This window comes from Pelodiscus sinensis, chromosome 14 (genome assembly GCF_052426305.1).
Source record: "Pelodiscus sinensis isolate ZL-2025 chromosome 14, ASM5242630v1, whole genome shotgun sequence".
Taxonomy (NCBI): Eukaryota; Metazoa; Chordata; order Testudines; family Trionychidae; genus Pelodiscus; species Pelodiscus sinensis.
Genome location: NC_143065.1, coordinates 33,821,017 through 33,844,319, shown reverse-complemented (window position 1 = coordinate 33,844,319; position 23,303 = coordinate 33,821,017). Strand labels below are relative to the sequence as shown.

Here is a 23,303-nt window from a genome sequence, read left to right as displayed (position 1 = left end):
GAAACCCTGCAAGCCATTCCTGAGACACAGATAACAGGAACCACGAAGTGTGGAACAAGAAAAAAAAATCAGCAGGACACACAATATATAAAATAACGCTCATGGACCAACATCCCCCGCAAATGGTAGCTTTGGTGGTTCCCAGAAGGAACCATTGCTTCTTCTCGGGTGCCAGTCTGACTCAACAGGGTAGGTAAGTGATATGGAGCCTTTCACTTCAAATCAATGTAGGGCAACGGGCCCCAAAGTTGTTCTCCTTTGCTGGCTTTTTGGCAGCCTAGGTAAAACCATTTTGGTGGTGCAAGTTCAATACCTAGTACCCAAAGCTCAAGAACAGAAAATCACCACCACCGATGGTTCTGAATGGCTGTCGTGGGTGGCATCGATGCACGCACCGAGGACTGGAATGATTATAGAGAACTAAAGCCCTCTCATGCCTACAGGCAGAAGTGCTGACTCTGCAGGTGTGGGTCTTGGCACCTCCTGGCCAGTGCTTAGGCTGAAGGGTCTTGGGTTTTCTGGAGTGCTAGCCCAACCAGAGGCAATGTGAGAAGGAAGGAGCCTGCTAGTCAGGCGGCTGGTGAGCTGAGCCTCTGACCAGGGGCTGGTGCTCCACACACCAACAGTGCAATGGGGGGAGACAGAAAAGGGCTGATGGGTAGGTGGCATGTAACCAGCTGCTGCCTGCACCCAGCCTGCGCTCACCAGCTACCATAGCTCACAGTGCATAATCAGTATCAGCTGAACATGGGCTGGGGGAGCAGAGTCCTGGAGAGACTCCAAGCAGCGATCATTGCATTGGAAGACCAGCAGGGGGAGAGACTGATGCCATGTGCTGCAGCTTTGGCCTGCCACCAGCCTTGCGCATCCACCCCATCACTGGCCACCAGCAAGACTGGTGACAGACTTTACCAGGCCCTGGGCAATGTGTGTGTGTGGGGAGGGAGGAGGGTAGTTTGGCTCTGGGCCCCAGAAGAGGCAAGGCCTCAGATGGAAGGGGTGAGGTAGGGGCTGCCAGCCATCAGTGCCACCCAGACTGTGCCGTGCCTCCCCCAGCTGCCCAGAGCTCCCAGGGGGCTGTGGCCACTGCTGATGCCACAATAGCAGCAGTGGTGGCCCGGAGCCCTGGGCCCTTTTAAATCTCTGGGCCCCAGGGCAACTGTCCCCTTTGCCCACTCCCCATTCCCCCAGTCAGCCACCCTGGCTACTGGTGGGGCAGGCAACTGGAGAGCAGGAGTTCGGCCAACAGCAGGACCCACCAGTACTGCTCAGTGGGAGGCAGACAAATTTGGGGTAATTTGCCCATTTTAAAGAAAATGTCAGGACGCCGGCAAGAGACTCTAAACATGGGACAATATGGCCGGTCACTGCACCATGAGGCGGGCACCACTGACTCACACTGTGTGAAAGTGTCTCTTCTGTACCAGTGAGCCCCAGCCCAGCCACACCAAGAGACTAGCTCGTTAGGAAGCCCTGAGCTCAGTCATTAGTCTCAGCGGCTGAGACATGTTGTCTCTGCTAGTGCAGGGGGAGCCCACGCTCAACTCAGCTTTCTGTGACAGTGCTGAACAGGGGGTGTGACGCTGCCTTCAGCACCAGTTTGAGGAGAGCCACCAGTTCCAGTTCCTAGCCTAGCTAGGGGGTATGTATGGGAGGGAAGAACAAAGCCTTCACTTGGCACCTGCCAGTCCCTTTCCGTGTTTTTCAACAGCTGTTCGAGATTTTTTGCCTTTGGTCCATGTTCAATTTTACATTCGCAGTCGTAAGATGCCTACTCCAGATTACTATGGGAGATACTGGTATAAGCTGTAGTGAGGTTTGAAATGGCTTCTGTACTTTCTCATGGAGGGCAGGTTGAGGGGGTGAGGAAAAGGGGGCCAGCCCAACATACGGGCCCAGACAGAGATGCAGTGCAAGAGAGAGACTGGGAGGAAGAACGAAATTGGGAAAAGACGGCCAGCAGCATGAGCACACATGCCAGACTGCGTGGGAAGCGACGGCTGCCATTTGGGAGGTTATTAAGGACATTCATAGTGCAACATGCGCGTTTGGATTCCCATCTGAGCAGCATCAATAAACTTTTTGTTTCATTCGCTTTGGAAGAGGAGCCTTAATTAGGCATGAAGAAATTTATCACGCGACAGCCTCCTGGAGCAGGTTGGTCCCAGTGACATCTGGTGCGATGGGTTCCCGCACTGTTCCAAGCAGCAGCAAGAATTTATTAAGACCCACAGCTCCCCCCATCCCCTGCTCCTCTATATGACTGAGAAATCCAAACTGCATCTGCCTAATAGCTGCCATGCTTGCTTTTTGCGGTAGTCAAGGCAAATGCAAAACCCAACCACTCCTGTAACATCCAACAAAAAGCAAATATGCTGTATTGCCTTAGCTAGGCTCAGATGTTGAGTTGGTGGAGGGGGGAGGGTATTGTGCCACTTAGCCCCACCATTTAGGAAAAGCAGGGGTGATGAGGGGGGTTTTTCAACTCTAGCCATCTCTGCCCATTGGAACTGGCCTCGCAGCAGCTATTCAGACCCCAGGTGAGAACTGCCTGGAGGTGGCACCCTACTGAATAATGTTTCCCAGGAGTGGATGTTAGGGCCAAACCTAATAAAGCCAGTGGGAGTCTTTCCAGATGCGTATGTGCACACAAATAATGTATGCCAGGCAGATCCTAAATATGATTTTTGCAGGTGATCATTGAATAAGGCAGAATCATTGTTTTAAGCCATCAAGTCTGAAAAGGATGGGGAGACTTGCCGTTAAGCAAACAGGAGGCAGAATTTCACCTCTGGTGTGATGCATTTTGTTTCAGCAGAGAATGCTTGGGGTCCATACCAGAAGCAGCAGTGACACTGGGATACTCTGTCTCTAGCCGGCATGTGCTTTGAGTCAAACAGCAAGGCTGGGAGCTGTTACATGGGAACCAGGAAAACAAACCCCTTTTTAAAAAGCCCTCTGTTACAAAGTGCCCTTGAAGCTTTCCCTTCAGAGACCCCATCTCCACTGCTGGCAGATTGGACTGTGCCATTGCCAGAGACGTGTGGTAGCTTTTTATTTTCTAATCAGTTTAAAAATAAAAATCACACCATTTATTATGTTTTTTAAATGACAGTAACAGCAATCACTACCTGGCCTCAGGCCATTCGCCAAAGGTAAACAGCGGAGGTTATGAATCCAGTGGCTTCACCTTTAGCCACCTCTGCCTCCTAGCTGGCTACAAATGCCCCAGGGGATGTTCTGACCATTAATCAATTGTGTTAAGCCTCTCGTGCTTCTTTTTTTTAATCGCTTCCTGTCTCTCAAAATTACAATTAATTATACTAAACAAAGGTACAAGATAGGATGTATATGCAGAAAATCACGATGAATCTAAAAATCCGGGCTAAAAAGTGAAACAAGGGATATCATTTCCTTGGGCAAGGAAGAAACTTGTCCTACAGGTAGGTTAACCCACAATCGTCTGCTATGTGGTTACCTGCATCTTAGGCTATTTCTATACTACAGCCTGGATCAACACACAGAGACTCAGCCACTGGTGGTCGATTTAGTGGGTCTAGTAAAGACCTGCCAAATCAACAGCAGAGCGCTCTCTGGTCATCCTGTTACTCCACCTTGGATGAGAAGAGTAAGAGACATCGACAGAGAGTTTCTCCCACTGACGCCCTGTGGTGTAGACTTAGTGGTAGCTTGATTTAAGGAAAGTCTATTCCAGCTACATTATTCACATAGATGGAATTGCGTAGCTTAAGTTGATTTTCTGTTGTAGTGCAGATGTAGCCTTAATGTGAATCAGGTCTAACTAATTACTAGAACTAGATGGTTTTGCAGGTATGGCAATATTTTGTTCCTAAACATGACATACAGTTCTACCTGTCAAAAGTTATAGATGTTGGCACTCATATTTCATAGAATCATAGAATTCTAAGGCTGGAAGAGACCTCAGGAGGTCATTGAGTCCAGGCCCCTGTCCAAAGCAGGACAATCCCAACTAAATCAACCCAATCCTCACTAAATCAACTAAATCTTTGACAAGCCGAGACTTAAAAACCTCTAGGGATGGAGATTCCACCACCTTCCTAGGTAACCCAGTCCGGTGCTTCTCCACCTTTCTGGTGAAATAGTTTTTCCTAATATCCAACCCAGACCTCCCCCACTGTAGCTTGAGACCATTGCTCCTTGTTCTGCCATCCGTCACTACTGAGAACAGCCTCTCTCCATCCTCTTTGGAACCTCCCTTCAGGAAGTTGAAGGCTGCTATCAAATCCCCCCTCACTCTTCGCTTCTGAAGACTAAATAAGCCCAAATCCCTCAGCCTCTCCTCATAGGTCATGTGCTCCAGCCCCCTAATCATTTTGATCGCCCTCCACTGGACCCTCTCCAATGCGTCCACATTCTTTCTGTAGTGCGGAGCCCAGAATTGGACACGATACTTCAGATGTGGCCTCACCAGTGCCGAATAAAGGGCAATAATAACTTCTCTAGATCTTCTGGCAATCCTCCTCCTAATGCACCCTAATATGCCATTCTTGGCTACAAGGGCACACTGTTGACTCATATCCAGCTTCTCATCCACTCTAATCCCTAGGTCCTTTTCTGCTGAACTGCTACTTAGCCAGTTGGTCCCCAGCCTGTAACAATGCTTGGGATTCTTCTGTCCCAAGTGCAGGACTCTACACTTGTCCTAGTTGAACCTCATCAGATTTCTTTTCGCCCAATCCTCTAATTTGTCTAAGTCACTCTGGACCCTATCCCTGCCTCCAACGTATCTACCTCTACCCCTATCTTAGTGTCATCCACAAATTTTCTGGGGGTGCAATCCATCCAGGTCATTAATAAATATGATATCAAAGGGATAGCATGTAGTTTAACCCCACAATGTAGGCATCATGTCAATTAAAAAAAAAAAAAACGAATACAAAAGGAACATTTCATGGTTACAAACAAAATTCTGTAAAGCCATTTCTTGCAGGTTTTGTTTAAGTTAAACCTTTTGCACTCTTTTCTAATCCAAACCCAACTGCATTCTGCTGACAAATGAGATTAGGAAATCAAACTGAAATAGAAACTGGCAGTGAAATTGACTAACCCGATCAATCTAGTTTCCCTGGCAAAGCGAAGACCAAATTTGTTTTTTAGGAACAACTTCACTCTTATTGTAAATAAGAATAGCAATGCTGGGAAAGGGACTGATGTATTTAAACTATGTGTAAAATTCACCCCTATGTGGAGGGCCAGCTTGACATCTTTGTACTAGGGTTGTCATAGTTTAGATGAATACCGATTAGCCGATAAGCCTGATCTCATCAGTTAATCTTATCGATCACATGCATCCCCCACTGCTGCATCTCTCAGAGGCAGCAGTGCAGTGGGGGTCAGGGAAGGTTGCTCTGTGGGATGCTGGCACAGCCTCTGTCTGCAGGGGCTGCTACTGCCCTGTACTGCTGCCTCTGTACCAGAGGCAGCAGCGTAGAGCAGCAGGCAGGCGCCAGTCTGTGGACCCCTGCCACCGCATGCCACTGCCTTTGATACAGAGGCGGCATTGGAGGATGACTAGGGGCTCCCTGGGAGTGCAGCCGGGAGTGCACTGGCTGCCGGCCCTGCCCGCGGGGAAGAGCCAACAGTCGTGCAACTGGTAATATTTGATGCGGTTACATGATTGTTCAATTAATCCCGTGGTGTCCAACATGCCAGCCACATGTGGCTATTTGGCTGGGTGAGTGTGGCTAGTCGGCTATAGTAGTAGCTACTATAGTGGCTACTGCTTCAGAACTGGTTGGACACCACGTAATTAATCTCCATCTAACATCCTTACTTAAGGGTCATTGTTGTCCTGTTTAAGTCTTCCAGAGAAGGACTATCAGAGTCTTAAACAGTGCACTGGCCTCATGATGGTTTTCTGCGCAGAGGTGAATGTTACCCGTATGATTTAATCTTGACAGGGTCCCTTAAATCCTCACTTTTGATTTTTCTGCTTAGCTGATACTTAGGCCCATTACTAATTTTGGAGTGGGGAGAAGAATGGGCTGTTTAACAGGTAGTGATTGGGAATTGGGAGTTAACAATGTGCTTATGGTTTTCAAGAGTTCTGGTAGATGCTTAGTCCCTTTGTCTCTGGCAAAGCATTAGCACTGACTGTGCTGATCTGCAACAGCCCACCTGCTACATTCCAGTGTTTTTGCTTTTTCTGTTAGTTCTCAAGGAGAGGAATAAAAAAACATAAACACAGCATCCTTCTGAGACTGTCAGCCCAGTCTGATCTTTGCTAGCCCCTCTGTGGTCTCCCAGCAGGCCCTGTGTCTCCACTGACAGCCTCATTACAATCAGCCTGCCTTTGAGAGCTCCCTCTGGTATCTCCTGGAGTCACAGTCACATCCTAGGCGAATCTCACACTGCAGCTCAAGGTCTCTGTCCGGAGTCCAGTGGCCTTTCCAAACAGGCTACTCTGACAGTGGCTGTTCTTCTCGCCAAACCACCTGGGATCGATCTGGACCGGTGACCACCTGGACGATGCTACGTGCCGGGAGGCAGTAAGGCGGCTCGGATGCAGGGAAGGGATTGCGGTGATCTGCGGGGTCCTGCTGCATTTCTAAGTTCTTGTCCAGTCACTCAGGCAACCTCTCAGCTGTTTAGCTCCAAAGAAAGATTCCCTCCCCACTCCCCCCTCAACCCCATTATTAGCACTAAGCCAAGAACACTATACACTGGGAAGCGCCAGCACCCGGGTTCTTGGCCACACAGACCCTAACTACCCACCTTGGACCAGTTACACACGTGGTCTAACATTTACCCGTCACCCTAAAGTACTCTGAAAAACCAAGGTGACCTTCAAACATTGTTGACGTCGTAGAACTAACTTCCTCCTGAGGCTCACCAGCCCAAGGCAAAGCCTCGAGCACGGATGGCAGCTTCAGCCTTTTCTGCAACTCGTCTCTCCTTCCCTTGGTAAACACCACACACTATAATACTCAGGTCAATATATATAGGCACCATGTATATATATTTGTGTCACGGTTCTGCACGTTAACAAAGAAAACCAACCCTACTAGCCACTGCTCATCCTTTTCTCCCGCTCCCTCGTTCTCCCGTGGTGTGTCGCCTGCAGGAACGTGAGCCACAGACGCCTATCTTACGTGGCCCCATCACACTCTCCAACAGTCAGTTTCAAGGCGCCTTGCTGGTGCAGCGTCTTTAGGGCTTTGAACTCCAAGGGCATGGTGTGAGGGCTTGCCTGGGAGGTATAGCCGTACTTCAGGCTGTCATAGTAGTGATATTTGACAGGGTTCTGGTTCTGATCGCGAGGAAAAGGCCAGAAGCCATAGAGATAAATCCGGTTGCAGAATCGGGTGGCCAACGTGTACATGAGCAGGCCAGTGGTGGGTCGTTTTATGTGCACTTTATTTGTGAGCCAGTACCTGGAAGAGGAGAGAAAATCAAATCCTGTTATTCATGCCATAGCAAGACTCACCATGCCCAGCCTGCATGTCACATACCCTCCCCTTCCCTGCCTCTGCCCATGCTGTATCAAAGACACACTCAGCAGCGAGAGATGGCTAATGGGTATAGCAGATCTGCTGGCCAAGAAATAACTACTGCTGGGGTTGCTTCATGACTGAGCATCTGCCTCTCTGACAACACACTTGTCACTGTGGTCTCTGAGGGTATGTCTACACTACAAAGTTAATTCGAACTAACGGACGTTAGTTCGAATTAACTTTGATAGGTGCTACACTAGCGCTCCCCTAGTTCGAACTTATTTTTGAACTAGCAGAGCGCTTAGTTCAAACTAGGTAAACCTCATTCTACGAGGACTAAGCCTAGTTCGAACTTACTAGTTCGAATTAAGGGGTGTGTAGCCCCTTAATTTGAACTAGTGGGAGGCTAGCCCTCCCCAGCTTTCCCTGGTGGCCACTCTGGCCAACACCAGGGAAACTCGTCTGCCCCCCTCCCGGCCCCGTACCTCTTAAAGGGGCACGGGCTGGCTACGGTGCCCGTGCCAGGTGCAAGCCTGCCAGCACCCAGCCAGCAGACCCTGCACCTGGCACGGCTCGAGCCAGCCACCCGATGCCCCCCACCCCTTCCCCTCTTCCTGGGACCAGGCTGGCGGCTCCCAGGAGCTTGCCCGGGACCGCAAGAGGCAGGCACCCGCCTGGTCTAGTGCGGACATCGTGGACCTCGTCCACGACCTCCACACTAGGCACAGGAAAGTGGCCGTCTAGGGCAGGAGAGCTGCCAGCCTGGCCACCCAGGAGCAGGTGTGCATGAAAATCAAGGTGGTCCACTGAGACCCCCGACCCTGAGCCCTGAGCTTACAATAGACGTACTGGGTCAGACCAAAGGTCCATCTAGCCCAGTAGCCTGTCTGCCGACAGCGGCCAACCCTAGGAACCCTGGAGGGGATGGACCGAAGACAGTGACCAAGCCATTTGTCTCGTGCCATCCCTCTCCAGCCTTCCACAAACTTTGGGCAGGGACACCACTCCTACCCCCTGGCTAATACCACTCCATAGACCCAACCTCCATGACTTGATCTCACTTCTCTTTAAACTCTGTTCTAGTTCTAGCCTTCACAGCCTCCTGCAGCAAGGAGTTCCACAGGTTGACTATTTGCTTTGTGAAGAACAACTTTCTGTTACCAGTTTGAAGCCTGCTACCCATTCCTTTCCTTTGGTGTCCTCTAGTCCTTCTATTATGGGAACTAATGAAGAACTTTTCTTGATGCACCCTCTCCACCCCACTCATGCTTTTATAGACCTCTATCCTATCCCCCCTCAGTCTCCTCTTTTCTAAACTGAAAAGTCCCAGTCTCTTTAGCCTCTCTTCATATGGGACCTCTTCCAAACCCCTGGTCATTGTAGTTGCCCTCCCCTCTCCCACCCTCTCTCTTCCCCTCTCCCACCTCCTTTTTCCAGTCTCCCCGCGTTTTCTTCAATAAAGAGAGATTCTATTTTTGACCACACATTTTCTTTATTTTGTACATCAAGAAGAGGGGCTAGGGAAGGGTAAGTGGAAGGAGGTGAGGGAGGAATGGGGTACGAGCCCCCGATGGGGAGGACTGGGCTGGCTCTGCGGGCTTCTGGGGGTGGAAGCTCTCCTGCAGCCCCCCAATTGCCTCCTCTCCCCAGATGGCAGCCTGCGGCAAGTGCAGCCAGTCTGATGGCCGAGTGCTGTGATGTGGCCAGTGTGGGCTCTCAGGGCACTCCAAGCCAGGACTGCCTTGCAAGCAGGGCACCCCTGAGAACTGTCTGTCTGGGGTGGGGGTCGGGTCCCTTTAAGCACAGCCCTCGGCTAGCCTGAGGCAGCAGCTCCACGCTCTAAGTCCTCATCTGATGCCCTGCCGGCACTGCTTCCGGCCATCCTTAACTCCGGTTCAGCGTCCACTTCATGTGGACATGCTAGTTCGAATTAGCAAAATGCTAATTCGAACTAGTTTTTTAGTCTGGATGCGTTAGTTCAAATTAGCTTAGTTCGAATTAACTAATTCGAACTAAGTTAGTTCGAATTAGCGCTGTAGTGTAGACATACCCTGAGTGCTTTACCTTGCTACAAGCCCTTATGAGAAAAAATATCCTTGGCAGTAGTGGCCCTCGATAGTTCAGTCCATAATAGTCTTCCTTACAGCAGAGAAAGACCAGTACTATAGACCAGGCAAGTAGTCTCTGTCAACCTCTCGAAACACACACGCACATGGAGATTATACAGGCAGCTCATCGTTATGGCTGATGCATGATGTCTTGACTCTTCCTGTCCACTCAAGCTTATCTGAAGAAGTGGGTTTTGCCCATGAAAGCTCACGATACTATCTATAGTTTTGTTAGTCTCTAAGGTGCCACAGGACGACGCATTGTTTTTAAAGTTAAAGATTTACCACAGCGACTCCTCTGAGACTTTGGCTCTTCTAGTGACTGTAATGGGGGAATGAATATTTTTTACTTCGAATAAGGGGTTGCCAAGCTGAAAGGCTTGAGAAACACAGAACTGTAGGCTATTAAAGCCCACGATCACCTCTGAACTCCCTTATCAGAACATACCACAGCATTGGGGAGTACCAGGGCATATAGCAGGTGTGTTCATGAGTGTTGCAGCCGTGGTTTGTTGGCTATTCTATTATTTAGGACGACAGAGAAGAGGGGCAGAAGTTACACCCTGTTGCAATGGGTGAAGATACAGCAGAAGCTCTGTTGAACATGGTAGTGTCATGGGCTGTGATAGAAAACACTGCAATGTGATTGTGTGGTCACAAGCGTTTTTACTAGCTCCTGGAGTTTGACAGCACACAGCATCTCCGCACCCCACTGAGCAGTGAGCACTGTGAAGTGAATACCAACATAAGGATGGGGGAAGGTGGAAAATCTCCCCCAGGTGTACCCTTCCCTACCAAATCACATTTGATATTGGCCGTGTTCTACAGCTGACATCCCTGGCTGCAGACAGAACTGCCTCTAGTGCTAGCAGTGGCTGCTCGCCTGTGAGCATGCATAAAAACATAAGAACGGCCGTACTGGTCATATCCAGTACCAAAGGTCCATCTAGCCCAGTATCCTGTCTACCGACAGTGGCCAGCACCAGGTGCCCCAGAGAGGGTGGACCAAAGACAATAATCAAGTGATTTGTCTCCTGCCATCCTTCTCCAGCCTCTGACAAACAGAGGCCAAGGACACCATTTTATCCCCTGGCTAATAGCCTTTTATGGACCTAACCTCCATGAAATTATCTAGCTTCTCTTTATACTCTATTATAGTCCTAGCCTTCACAGACTCCTCTGGCAAGGAGTTCCACAGGTTGACTACACGCTGTGTGAAGAAGAATGCCTGGCTTGCACTTCCCCAGAGTCCAGAGGAAGCCTGTTCAAACACCCGCCCTGGGGTACATTCACTTTAGATGCCCATGGATTATGTGTAATTGGGATTTCAAAGAGACCCTCTGCCAGACTGACAGGGCTTATGTTTGGGGATGCCGAATAGGGTTTGGTGGCTCTGGGCAGCATTTCTGAGAGGTCGTTCAGCATTCTGATCATTGATCTTGCCCTCTCAGGGTCCTGCTCCACAGTGCAGGCACTGAGGGCTTGTCTCCACTACATGGTGGATCCACGCTCCAGTGATCGATCCACTGGCACCCGATTTATCGTGTCTGATTAGGCATGATAAATTGACCTCTGCGCACTCGCCTGTCAACTCCAGTGCTCCATCAGGACAAGAAGAGAGTCTAGAGGTGGAGATGATGGGAGAACATCAGCCGCCGACCTTACCGCATGGAAGACACTGCAGTGAGTAATACATCGATTTCAGCTACACTATTCGTCTTGCTGAAGTTTCGTATCTTAGATCGACGGGAAAGTGTAGTGTAGACTGTGTCTTCTGCGGGACTCCTTGCAGGTGTGACCCACTCAGCTGGATCCCTATGCAGTATCTGAGCCTCAGTCTTGCAAATTAGCGTTGCAAGGAACCAGGAACATTTAACTGCGCTGGTATAAAACCTACTTGACGGTCTTCAACTAGATGGGGAAAAAAATGACGCTTCCTAAGTGAGCTAGTGAGCAGAATTTTTTAAATGTAGCTAATTTGGAGTAGAGTCCTAAGGGCATGCTGGGAACACAATCCTGCTTTCCTCTAGCTTAGTGAGGCTGCTTGCTGGCTGCTAAGCACTGCCGTCACCATCTCCCAGCTGCACTCCACCTGTGGCCACAGCAAAACCCTCTGTTGTGATCTGTCTGGAACAGGGGTGGGCAAGAATTTTTAAAGGGCCCCTTCACACATTTTTGAAGTGGCCCCGAGCCACCATGGAAGGGACGGGGTCTTGGGCGGAAGGAACAGGTCCAGGACACTTCCTCGCTCCTCTGCCTAATTGGCTTGGTGGCAGCGGGAGAGTGTGATGTCTTTGCCCCCTGGTGCCTAGAATAAATTGCCAGCTGTTCTGACAGGGCTGGCTTTACCATGAGGTGAACTGAGGTGCCGCCTCAGGTGCCAGACTGTGGAGGAGAGGGGGGAGGCACCACTAGGACCCAGAGTGTAGAAAATTGTGTCTGCTGCTGGGGCATATGTATCTATCTGTTCTAGATGCACAGAGATGGTGGAGTGCTGTGCTGGAGGAAGGAGGCAGAATTGAGACCTTTCAAAGTTTTGGCCCAAGCGAGGGGGCATGGGAGCATCATTTGAGCTCCCTGCCTCAGGTGCCAAAATGTTTGTGGGCCAGCCCTGTGTTCTGAACAGCTGGCAATTCACTCTCGGTGCTGCGCACCTCTGGTGGGGGGACGAGACTTTGCACACTCCCCCGTCTCCAGGTCTTGATTGGCCTGGGAGCGGGGGAACGGCTGGGCATCTACAGACCGGATCAACTCGCTTGTCCGGCTGGATCCGACGTGCGGAGGCTCTCTTGCCCACCCCTGGTCTGGAAGGGATGCCTTTGGACAATACTGCTCTCTGGAATGGCTGACTTGCTCTCCTGGCAGCATTTGAGAGGGTGGTGCGGACAGGGAAAAAAACATGTTGATGGGCATTGTGTGCCTGCCTCTGAATATCCCTACTCAGAGATATTGTCCCTGCAGCTTCTGGACCTGCCTGGCCCCATATGTTTGAGCAAGAAAAAGATAAAACTTTGCCATGATAGAGAAGCACAGGGTTATCCTATAGGTGGCCAAGAAACAGCTGTGCTAGTGAATTTTACACTGTCGCCTGAGGGCAGCTATTAAACTGATACATGGACTATTGTTACAGCCATTTCATAATGAGAAGCCGGGGAAAGTCATTCAGCAGGGATGCGACTGTAATCCAGCAACCCCAGGGATACCTGAAAAGCCAAATTCATCTGTTCACACTGAAGGAGTTGCACCAGGGATGACTATCTCATAAAATTTAACAGCTTCAAACTTCCCTTTACCACTTCTGCTGGTCTGGCATTGGCATCGAAGGCGACATCTATACTACAAATTTTGCAGAAAGAGGCAATGCAAATGAAGCACAGATTAGTATTTTGTCACACTTCATTTGCATAATCTATTCAAGATGTTCTTGCGCAAGGGGTTTTTGTGCAAAAACAAGCCGTGTGGACGTTTTCTTTTTGCACAAAAACCCTTTTGCGCAAGATCCTTAAACCTCCTTTTTTGATGCATAACGATCTTGAGCAAAAAGGGGGTTTTGTGCAAAAAGGAAATGTCCACCCTGCTTGTTTTTGCACAAAAACCCCTTGTGCAAAATCGAATCGGAAGAGATTATGCAAATGAAGCGCGAGAAAATGCTGATCCGCGCTTCATTTGCATTGCCTCTTCTGGCAAATCTCATAGTAGAGACATAGCCTTATAGTCTGTGACACACCTGGGGCCGTCATATGACTCCATGAAGAATACTGGCTCCGTCAGACCCTATCAGAGGTATTTTTTTGGGGGGGGGGGTATTTGTTTATAGATTCTAGGAAACCTATTAATGAACCCTGGTCTTGTTGAAGTTCCACTGTCAAGGATAGGAGCCCCAAAACATTCCCTGACCTCTGGCCACAGGGCAAGCTGTCTATGCTGCAGTCAGAGACGTGACTGCAACACATGGAGACATGGACGAGCTTTCTTTGATCTAAGGAGCTTGAATGATGACAGCAGTGCAGCTATGGCCACATGGGCCGTCCAAGCCCACCCAGAACTCTGGGTTTGTCCTCCAGTGGCTAATCAGTGCTGCTGCACCTTCACGGCTGTTGTTACGGAGCTAGCTAGCTGAGAGCTAGCCACAATGGCACAGGTCACGCTTCCGACTGCTGTGCGGACTCGACTTGTCTCCACTGCAAAACAAACCCCCTGGCAGCATGACAGAGCTCCCAGGCCAACTGACTCAGGCCTCTGGGGCTTGTACTACTGGGCAACATTTAGTAGCAGGTTTGCCAAGGAACTAGCAACTTTAGCCACTTGGGCTAGTGCCTGGGGTCTGAGACCTTCCTCCTTGCTGGGTTTTGGAGCTTGGACTCCAACCTGAGCGGGATCATCTACTCTCTGTTTTCAGCCCTGTTGCTGGAGCCCCACCGTGTGGCGCCTGTGGACCCAGTTTCTGAGACTTGTTGCCATGATGCTCTTTTTGGCATTGTGGATGGTCCCTATGGGGACGTCTACACAGCAGTGTTATTTCGGAATAACTAGCGTTATTCAAAATAACATAGTCTGCGTCTACACTACAAGCAGGTATTTCGACACAATGCTGGAGGATTTCTTACTCCGACTCCTGTCACCCTCACTTTACGAGGAGTAAGGGAAGCTGGAGGAAGAGTGCTCTGCCTTGGACTTCCTGCTGTGTAGACAGCGCCAAAAGCCGAAATAAGCTATTTCAATTTAAGCTACACAATTGACATAGCTCAAGTTGCGTAGCTTATTTCAGCTTCAGCCCTCTTGTATGGATGTGCCCCAAGGGTTTTCATAATAGGGGCTGAAGCACACAGCAGCAGGACAGCAAAAGATTCCCTGCCCTTCAGCTGCATTTCTTGGAGAGGGAATCAGACAGCCCTGCAGCTCTGAGGGGAGAAATTCTGACGGGTGTTGTTTCTGGTTTGTGCTTTGGGGCATCCTGGAAGGCAGAGCTCTGGTTTGGCTGGAGAGCAAACTGTCCAGCTGCAAAAAGCATGAGGAAACAGCGGTACTGAAGCAAGGAAAAGGCGTGGCTGCCTCTGGATGCCAGACCGCTATGGCCACACCCTCACAGTCCCTCCTTGCATCTATGTCCAATGTCTGACTTATGCTTGATGTTTTATGTCCTTTTAAAGAATCTTTTAATGGTAAAAAATATCAATGCCAGCAAGAGGAGCAACCCTACAAAAAACAACAACATGTGCATGCAGCCCAATATTCAGTGTAACCCTACAATAAAAATCACATGTATCCCCCCCTCGTTTTGCAGATACTCAGTTCTGACATTGAACACTGAGCCTGTCACCTTGGCTCCATCCCCCTCATGCTTGCCACCAGAACCAGCTAGTTCCAGTCACTTTACAATCACTGGGTGGCGATTCGCATCAGCAGTGCCTACCCTCTGAACTACCTCTTGGCAACACATGGGAAAAATTCTTTCCATTCTCAATGTCCAGGGATCTACTGGTGCCAGGAGGCAAAGGTGCCTCCTACTTTAGTGCTGAAGAGTTGGAAGGAGGTGGCAAGGAGAAAGGATCCAAACTCTGGGCCCAAGAAGATGATAAGCATGGCATGAGTCCCCCCCATGCTTTATGAAAATTGGCTTCTGAATAGGAATGTCTGTTACTCGAAGACACTTTCTAGTATAACACATCATTTAACGCATCATTTTAAAAGTTGCAAGCTGCTGAATGTGTACATTCTATTTTTGTCCATGTATCATTCTTGTATGTGAAGTTAGAAATATGAAGTGTGGCTCTGTCTATAGTGCTAAATGTGCTCATGAGGGCCATTACTGATGCTCTGGACACTTCATGGCTCGGAGCTCGAGTTAATGATGTGTGAATGCTTTTTTCCCCCCCGTGTAAGCCTGGATTTTGGTTGGTTGTGTCAGGACATGTGGCCTAGCCACCTGATGTTGGAATTCATTTTGGATCTAATACATTTCCACTTCAGGTGAGATAAATATGAACTGAACACAAAGATTTCCCATCTTGGGTAAAAGAAATATAAAGGAGAGAAACCAAATGATAAGGGGCATGACCAGACAACAGGAGATCACCCTCTTACTACTCAAGATTCCTGCTAGAAATATCTAAGGGTATGTCTACACTACCACCCTAGTTCGAGCTAGGGTGGTTAATGTAGGCATCCCAAGTTGCAAATGAAGCCTGGGATTTAAATATCCCGGGTTTCATTTGCATCTTGCCGGGCGCCGCCATTTTTAAATGCCCGTTAGTGTGGACTCTGTGCCCGCAGTTACACGCGGCACAGAGTAGGTAGTTCGGATTAGGCTTTCTATTCCGAACTACCAGTACACCTCGTTCCGCGAGGAGTAACGGTAGTTCGGAATAGAGAGCCTAATCCGAACTACCTACTCTGTGCCACATGTAGCCGCGGGCACGGAATACGCACTAACAGGCATTTAAAAATGGCGGTGCCCGGCAAGATGCAAATGAAGCCCGGGATATTTAAATCCCGGGCTTCATTTGCAACTTCGGATGCCTACATTAACCACCCTAGTTCGAACTAGGGTGGTAGTGTAGACATACCCTAAGACTGAACGGGGAGAAGGATTAGGGCCAAGCTAGGAGACTGCCTAGCTTGTTAAATAGTGATAGAAATGTAGCCGTGTTAGTCTGGTGTAGCTGAAACAAAAAACAGGACTATGTAGCACTTTAAAGACTAACAAGATGGTTTATTAGGTGATGAGCTTTCGTGGGCCAGACCCATTTCCTCAGATCAAATAGTGGAAGAAAATTGTCACAACTATATATACCAAAGGATACAATTAAAAAAATGAACACATATGAAAAGGACAAATCAAATTTCAGAACAGGAGAGGATGGAGAGGGGGAGGGGAAGGTAAATGTCTGTGAGCTAATGATATTAGAGGTGATAATTGGGGAAGCTATCTTTGTAATGGGTAAGATAATTAAAGTCTTTATTCAAACTTAGGCGTAAAGTGTCGAATTTAAGCATGAATGACAGTTCAGAGGATTCTCTTTCAAGTGTAGTCTTAAAAGGCCTTTGAAGCAGGATAACCTCCCCAATAATGCCATCCTTGCCACCATAGATGTAAAAGCTCTATACAGCAACATTCCACGTGAAGACGGATTACAAGCAATTAGAAACACTATCCCAGAGGACATCACTGCCAATCTGACAGCAGACCTATGTAACTTTGTTCTCACCCACAATTATTTCCAGTTTGAGAACAACTTATACCTCCAGATCAGCGGCACAGCCATGGGTACACGCATGGCCACACAGTATGCTAATATCTTTACGGCTGACCTAGAACGACGTTTCCTCAACTCCCGTCCCCTTTCACCCCTTCTCTACTTATGCTACATCGATGACATCTTTATGATCTGGATGCATGGCCAAGAAACACTGGAGATATTCCACAGAGATTTTAACAACCTACACCCCACCATCAATCTCAGCTTGGACCATTCTACACGAGAGATCCATTTCCTGGACACACAGTACAAATCAGCAATGGAAAATTAGACACCACTCTCTACAGAAAACCCACTGACTCATACAGTTACCTACATGCTTCCAGCTTCCATCCAGAACACACCATACGATCCATCATCTATAGCCAAGCCCTTTGATACAACCGCATCTGCTCTAATCCCACTGACAGAGACCAGAAACTTCAGGATCTCTACCAAGCATTTATAAACCTCAACTACCCACTCGGAGAAATAAAAAAGCAAATTGAAAGAGTCAGACGAATACCTAGAAACCATCTACTTCAAGACAGACCCAAGAAAACCAACAATAGAACACCACTTGTCATCACCTATAGCCCCCAACTTAAACCTGTCCAACACATTATCAATAAACTACAGCCTATACTGGAACAGGATACTAAACTCCAAGGCTGTGTCTACATTGGCATCCCTTTCCGGAAAAGGGATGCCAATGTAGCACGTTGGAATAGGCAAATCCGCAGAGGATTTAAATATCCCCCGCGGCATTTGCATTAACATGGCTGCCGCTTTTTTCCGGCTTGGGGAAAAGCCGGAGAAAAGCGCCAGTCTAGACGTTATTCTCCGGAAAATAAAGCCTTTTCCGGAGGATTTCTTCTTCCTACTTGAAAGTAGGAAGAAGAAATCCTCCGGAAAAGGCTTTATTTTCCGGAGAATAACGTCTAGACTGGCGCTTTTCTCCGGCTTTTCCCCAAGCCGGAAAAAAGCGGCAGCCATGTTAATGCAAATGCCGCGGGGGATGTTTAAATCCCCCGCGGATTTGCATATTCCAACGTGCTACATTGGCATCCCTTTTCTGGAAAGGGGTGCCAATGTAGACGTAGCCCAAGAGGCTCTGGCAGACAGACCCATAGTCTCCTATAGACAACCACCTATCCTTAAGATGATTTTTACCAACAACCACAGGACATACCACACTAATACCAACCCTGGTACCTTCCCTTGCAACAAACTCCGTTGCCAGCTTTGTCCACATATTCACTCTGCTGATACCATTATTGGATCTAACCAAGTGAGTTATAAGATCAAGAACACATATTCCTGCGCATCCAGAAATATAATTTATGCTATCATGTGCCGAAAGTGTCCGTCTGCTATATACATTGGACAAACATCTCAGACACTTCGCCAAAGGATCAATGCCACAAAACAGATATTAGACACGATCACAAAGAAAAAAACAGTTTCTTGCCATTTCAACCAGAAAGGACATTGTCTCAATGACTTGATTACCTGCATCCTGCTTCAAAGGCCTTTTAAGACTACACTTGAAAGAGAATCCTCTGAACTGTCATTCATGCTTAAATTCGACACTTTACGCCTAAGTTTGAATAAAGACTTTAATTATCTTACCCATTACAAAGATAGCTTCCCCAATTATCACCTCTAATATCATTAGCTCACAGACATTTACCTCCCCCCTCATCCCCCTTCTGTTCTGAAATTTGATTTGTCCTTTTCATATGTGTTCATTTTTTTAATTGTATCCTTTGGTATATATGGTTGTGACAATTTTCTTCCACTATTTAATCTGAGGAAGTAGGTCTGGCCCACGAAAGCTCAACACCTAATAAACCATCTTGTTAGTCTTTAAAGTGCTACATAGTCCTGTTTTTTGTTTTAGCTTGTTAAAGAAATGATTAGAACCACTGTTATGGCAAGAATTTGCATGTAACAAGTTTCTTAGTGGATTAGGATTAGCTGGCGTGTTTTATTTATTTTGGTTTAGTAATTTACTTTGATCTGCGTGTTTTCACTTGCAATCACTTAAATCCCTAGTGTAAATAATTGTTACCTGGGGGGAACAACTACTGTGCATTTCTCTCTTTCATTGATTAAAGCTCAAACTAATAAGCGTTCTCTGTGTAAAACTTTTATACAGAAAAAAAGGGGATGGAAAGGGAAAGAAAAGGATAGAAAAATCATGTCAATTAGAGTGTCCCTGCTCAATGAGGCTAACAGAGTGGGCTGTAAGTGCCCAATACTTAGCTTTTGATGTCATTCGGGTGTTGAATATAACAGCCCATCCAGTTCATGTCTTTGTTCAAACCTTGATTAAAAGTGTCAAATTTGCAAATGAAGGCAAAGACATGAACTGAATGGGCCACTATATTCAACACCCTGGTGACATCAAAAGCTAAGTATCGGGCACTTACTGCCCACTCTATTAACCTTATTTAGCAGGGACACTCTGACAAGATTTTTTTTCTTTCTTCTTCCTTCTCCATCCCCTCTTTTTCTGTTATTTATTTGTGCCATTGGACCCCTCTTCCGTTCAACTAAAGAAATGGATTGTACCCACGAAAGCTGATGATACTATCTACATTTGTGTTAGTCTCTAAGGTGCTGCAGGATGATTCATTAAGTTTTTTTAAGTTAGGGCATGTCTACACTGCAAAGTTAATTAGAAATAACAGCCATTATTTCAAATTAACTTTAATAGCGTCTATAGCTTCCCAGAGCTGAGATAGTTTGGCCTCTGTGTTGCTTTGCTGGGGGGCTGTTACCCCAACTCTCTGCCTTTGCTGGGGGAGACCAGAGGTTCTGGCTGAGCAGGACAGGGTGTTGGGGCTGCTCCAGGGTATGTCTACACTACCACCCTAGTTCGAACTAGGGTGGTTAATGTAGTCAATCGAAGTTGCAAATGAAGCCCGGGATTTAAATATCTCGGGCTTCATTTGCATCTTGCCGGGCGCCGCCATTTTTAAATCCCCAGTAGTTCAGATTCCGTGCCCGCGGCTACACGTGGCAAGGAGTAGGTAGTTCGAATTAGGCTTTCTAATTCGAACTACCATTACTCCTCATTCCATGAGGAAAGCCTAATTCGAACTACCTACTCCGTGCCGCGTGTAGCCGTGGGCACGGAGTCCGAACTACCGGGGATTTAAAAATGGCGGCGCCCGGCAAGATGCAAATGAAGACCAGGATATTTAAATCCTGGGCTTCATTTGCAACTTCGATTGACTACATTAACCACCCTAGTTCGAACTAGGGTGGTAATGTAGACATACCCTCAGGGAGCAGGTAGGCAGACTCAGTGGTACGCACAGCATACTGGGTGACAGCCCCAAGGGGACCTCTGTGATCCAACCTGTCATAGGATGCCCTGAAAGGAATGAGCTTGAGGATTGTCGCTGGCTGGATTGCGGCAGACACATCTTGTCCTCACTTTGCGGAAACTGAGATCTTCCTAGGTAACGTCTGCAAAGAACACAGGGGCACTGTTTAATGAGCAGCTTGTAATAGCAGCCACATGAGTTATGCAGGAACAAATCACTCTCTTATCTTTTTCTCCGCTCTGGTCAATTTAGACAGCATCCACATTGCTGGTGAGTGTGCTGTTCCCAATTCGGAAGAACAGCTGGGGACTGAAACAAACACTAATTAATTTTGCAGACCCAAATGAGGTTGTCTGGGTGCACATGGGATGCTGTGTCAATAGCACACCTTTAATATGCAAGGTCCGGGATTTTAATTAGGAGGCAAGGTAATCTTGAAGAAGGCAGTAATTATTTTTCAAATTGGCTACTCCAATCACCATAACTATTAACTGTAATGTTTTATGGAAGCAGACAGCAATTAAAGGAGACAGTTAAGAGCAAAGTCTGCAACTTGAGACCTCCCTTCTCGGAGTTATGCTGGCAGCCTGGACGTTCTTCTGAAGGTTGCAGTATGGCATTTATGTGAATAAATCTTCAGAGGCTGAATCAGCCACATGGAAACAAGCTGAGGTCTAGGTGGGCCTGGATGAGTAATAGAAACTGTGGTGCTATCAGGCATCAGCTGCCTAAACAATTCTTATACAGAATCCACAATAGTTACTGATGAAAAACTCTGGTTGACCATCATGTCCAGACCCTGTAAGGACAGAATGGCACCCCTTATGGTGGACCTAGACTGCTATTTGATTGTAATAAAAAAGGTAATAACTTCAAGAAATAAATCTCCAGCAACCTTGTGTCCTAGGGAGTGATGCTGGCTGGGACCCATTGTTCTGTATGGCCGTGCTAGAGGGGCTTTCTTTTGTAGGTGACTTAAAACACAGATCCTAAGCCCTGTGGTCACTGGATGGCCCATGGGACTGTTTTCCACCCAAATGTAGGTCAAAAATAACTGCCCCAGTTAGAAGCTAACCAGGACACTGGGCCGATATCAATTGCCAGTACAATTTCCAGTGGCTGCAGTATTCCTTTTCATCTTCTCTCCTAAAATGTTGCTTAGCCTTCCTGTGGGCTGTTCAACAGTTGGTATGTTCCACTCCTGAAGTGGTTGTCTACCAACCCTGGAGGAAGTGATTTCTGTGCAGTATATCTGCATTGTAAAATAAGTCCTGTAAGACTCGGTCATTGTCCTTTGTGAAGCTGTAGCCTCCACTGAGGATGGTGGCAGTCCCCATCCTGCATATTAGTAGGGCCTTTTCTCCACTTACCAGGAGACCAACACTGTGGAGATCGATCTCCCGTGGATTGATTTAGTGGGTCTAGTAAGGACCCACCAAAATGACCGTTGATCAACTCCAGTACTCCACTAGTTCTCAAGGAGTAGATGGGAGAGTTTCTTCCATCAACCTCCCACGGTGGGGGTGCCACGGAAATTTGAACTAATGTGCGGCAACGTAACATACTATTCATGTAGCTGGGGTTGTGCATCTTAGTTCGACTTTCCCCCAAGTGTAGAGCTGGCCTAGGATTCACAAATCTGCCTTACACTCATCTTCACTCAGCATCACTTTGCATAGAGCCCGTCCATCGTTTGTGTGGAAAAGTTCAGTGCAAGAAAAGCTCTGCCCAGCCAGACACCATTGCAGGACTGCCAGCAGTTAGTTTCAATAACAGAGAGAGCTGATGTACAGCTAAACATCACCTCTGATCCCCATGCTGATGTGTCCTACAAAAGGCTGGGCTTGTTGCAGGTGCACTTTGAGCTGAAGAGAAAAATCCTATGATTGAATACCACTAGAGCAGAGAGGGAAATTGAGGCTAGTGAATGGGCCGCATGAGTGGCATATGGTTGTTGCAATGAAGACGGTCTCCTAAGACAGGGTAGTTTTGCTAACTGTGCTTGCAGACCTAGAATTTGTGGGGCGTGCCAACTGGACCATAGAAGACTTTGATTAGACGCAGAGGGAGCACACAGCTCTCGTAATCTGGTATGTAATCAGCACGCATACACCTCACTTCACGAGCCTTTGCTTTAAGTGCAGGTCACTTTTGTAAAAACAGTAGGAAAAAACCTACATGGACGAATCTGGCAACCCTGTGCATGGACAATGGTAAACAAAATGACTCCTGGATCACCCACAGAACCCCGATGGGCCACCTGCTGCCCTTGAGTTATAGGTTGCCCATCACCGCACTGGAGTGAGTATAAGAAACCCAGGTCAGCCAAGAAATCAGGTTATAGGAGCTTCAGCTGCTGTTTTTTCAGTGATAAATCTTAAGGTGGAGAAATAAACAAACAAACAAATATAACTTTTAAACCAACTGATTCATAACAGTGAGACAAAGCCCAAAACACACTCCGCTGGAGTAGGTTTATGACTGGCAGAAGCATGTCACCATCTGCCCCATGTACACTGGTCTGATCAGAGGGTCAGATTCTACTCTGTTACAGCAGTATAAATCTGGAGTAAATCTATTGCAGTTACTCCAGATTGATGCTGCCATAGCTGAGGACAGAATTTGGTGCATTATCTGTTAAGTGCCTAGCAAGCTGCTATAGAAATAACAATACATCATCAGAATGTATCTAAAATATACATTGCATCTGTAGATCTATTCTGTCTGTCAATCTAGGTTTATAATTGCTTACACTTGAAATTTGGATTCCAAAACTGGATCAGGGTCTGTATTTTATAGTTGGCCCCTAACTGAATAGCAAGCCAGATCACACCCCTGCCCCAATATCCAAACATATACCACACTATTCAACATATTCATAAATGATCTGGAGAAAGGAGTAAACAATGAAGTGGCAAAATTTTCAGATGATACAAAACTGCTAAAGAAAGTTAAGTCCAAAACTAAGTGACTGAGCAATAAAATGGCAGACGAATTTTAATGTTGATAAATGCAAAGTAATGCATATTGAAAAACATAATCCCAACTATATGTATAAAATGATGGGGTCTAATTTAGCTATTACCACACAAGAGAGAGATGGCTTTTGGAGATGTTGTGGCTAGTTGTTTGAAAACATCCACT

General features: G+C 47.4%; 1 protein-coding gene across 1 annotated transcript in view; it reads right to left on the bottom strand.

Moving 5' to 3' along the window:
- Positions 1 to 5,182: 5,182 nt before the first annotated feature.
- The window catches only part of ST8SIA2 (ST8 alpha-N-acetyl-neuraminide alpha-2,8-sialyltransferase 2), a 63,419-nt gene continuing 45,298 nt past the window's right edge, over positions 5,183 to 23,303 (bottom strand). The window contains exon 6 of the mRNA XM_075897018.2: positions 5,183 to 7,415. Within this exon, the coding sequence (XP_075753133.1) occupies positions 7,130 to 7,415 (286 nt within the window). The 3' untranslated portion in view covers positions 5,183 to 7,129. The remainder of the gene's footprint in view (positions 7,416 to 23,303) is intronic.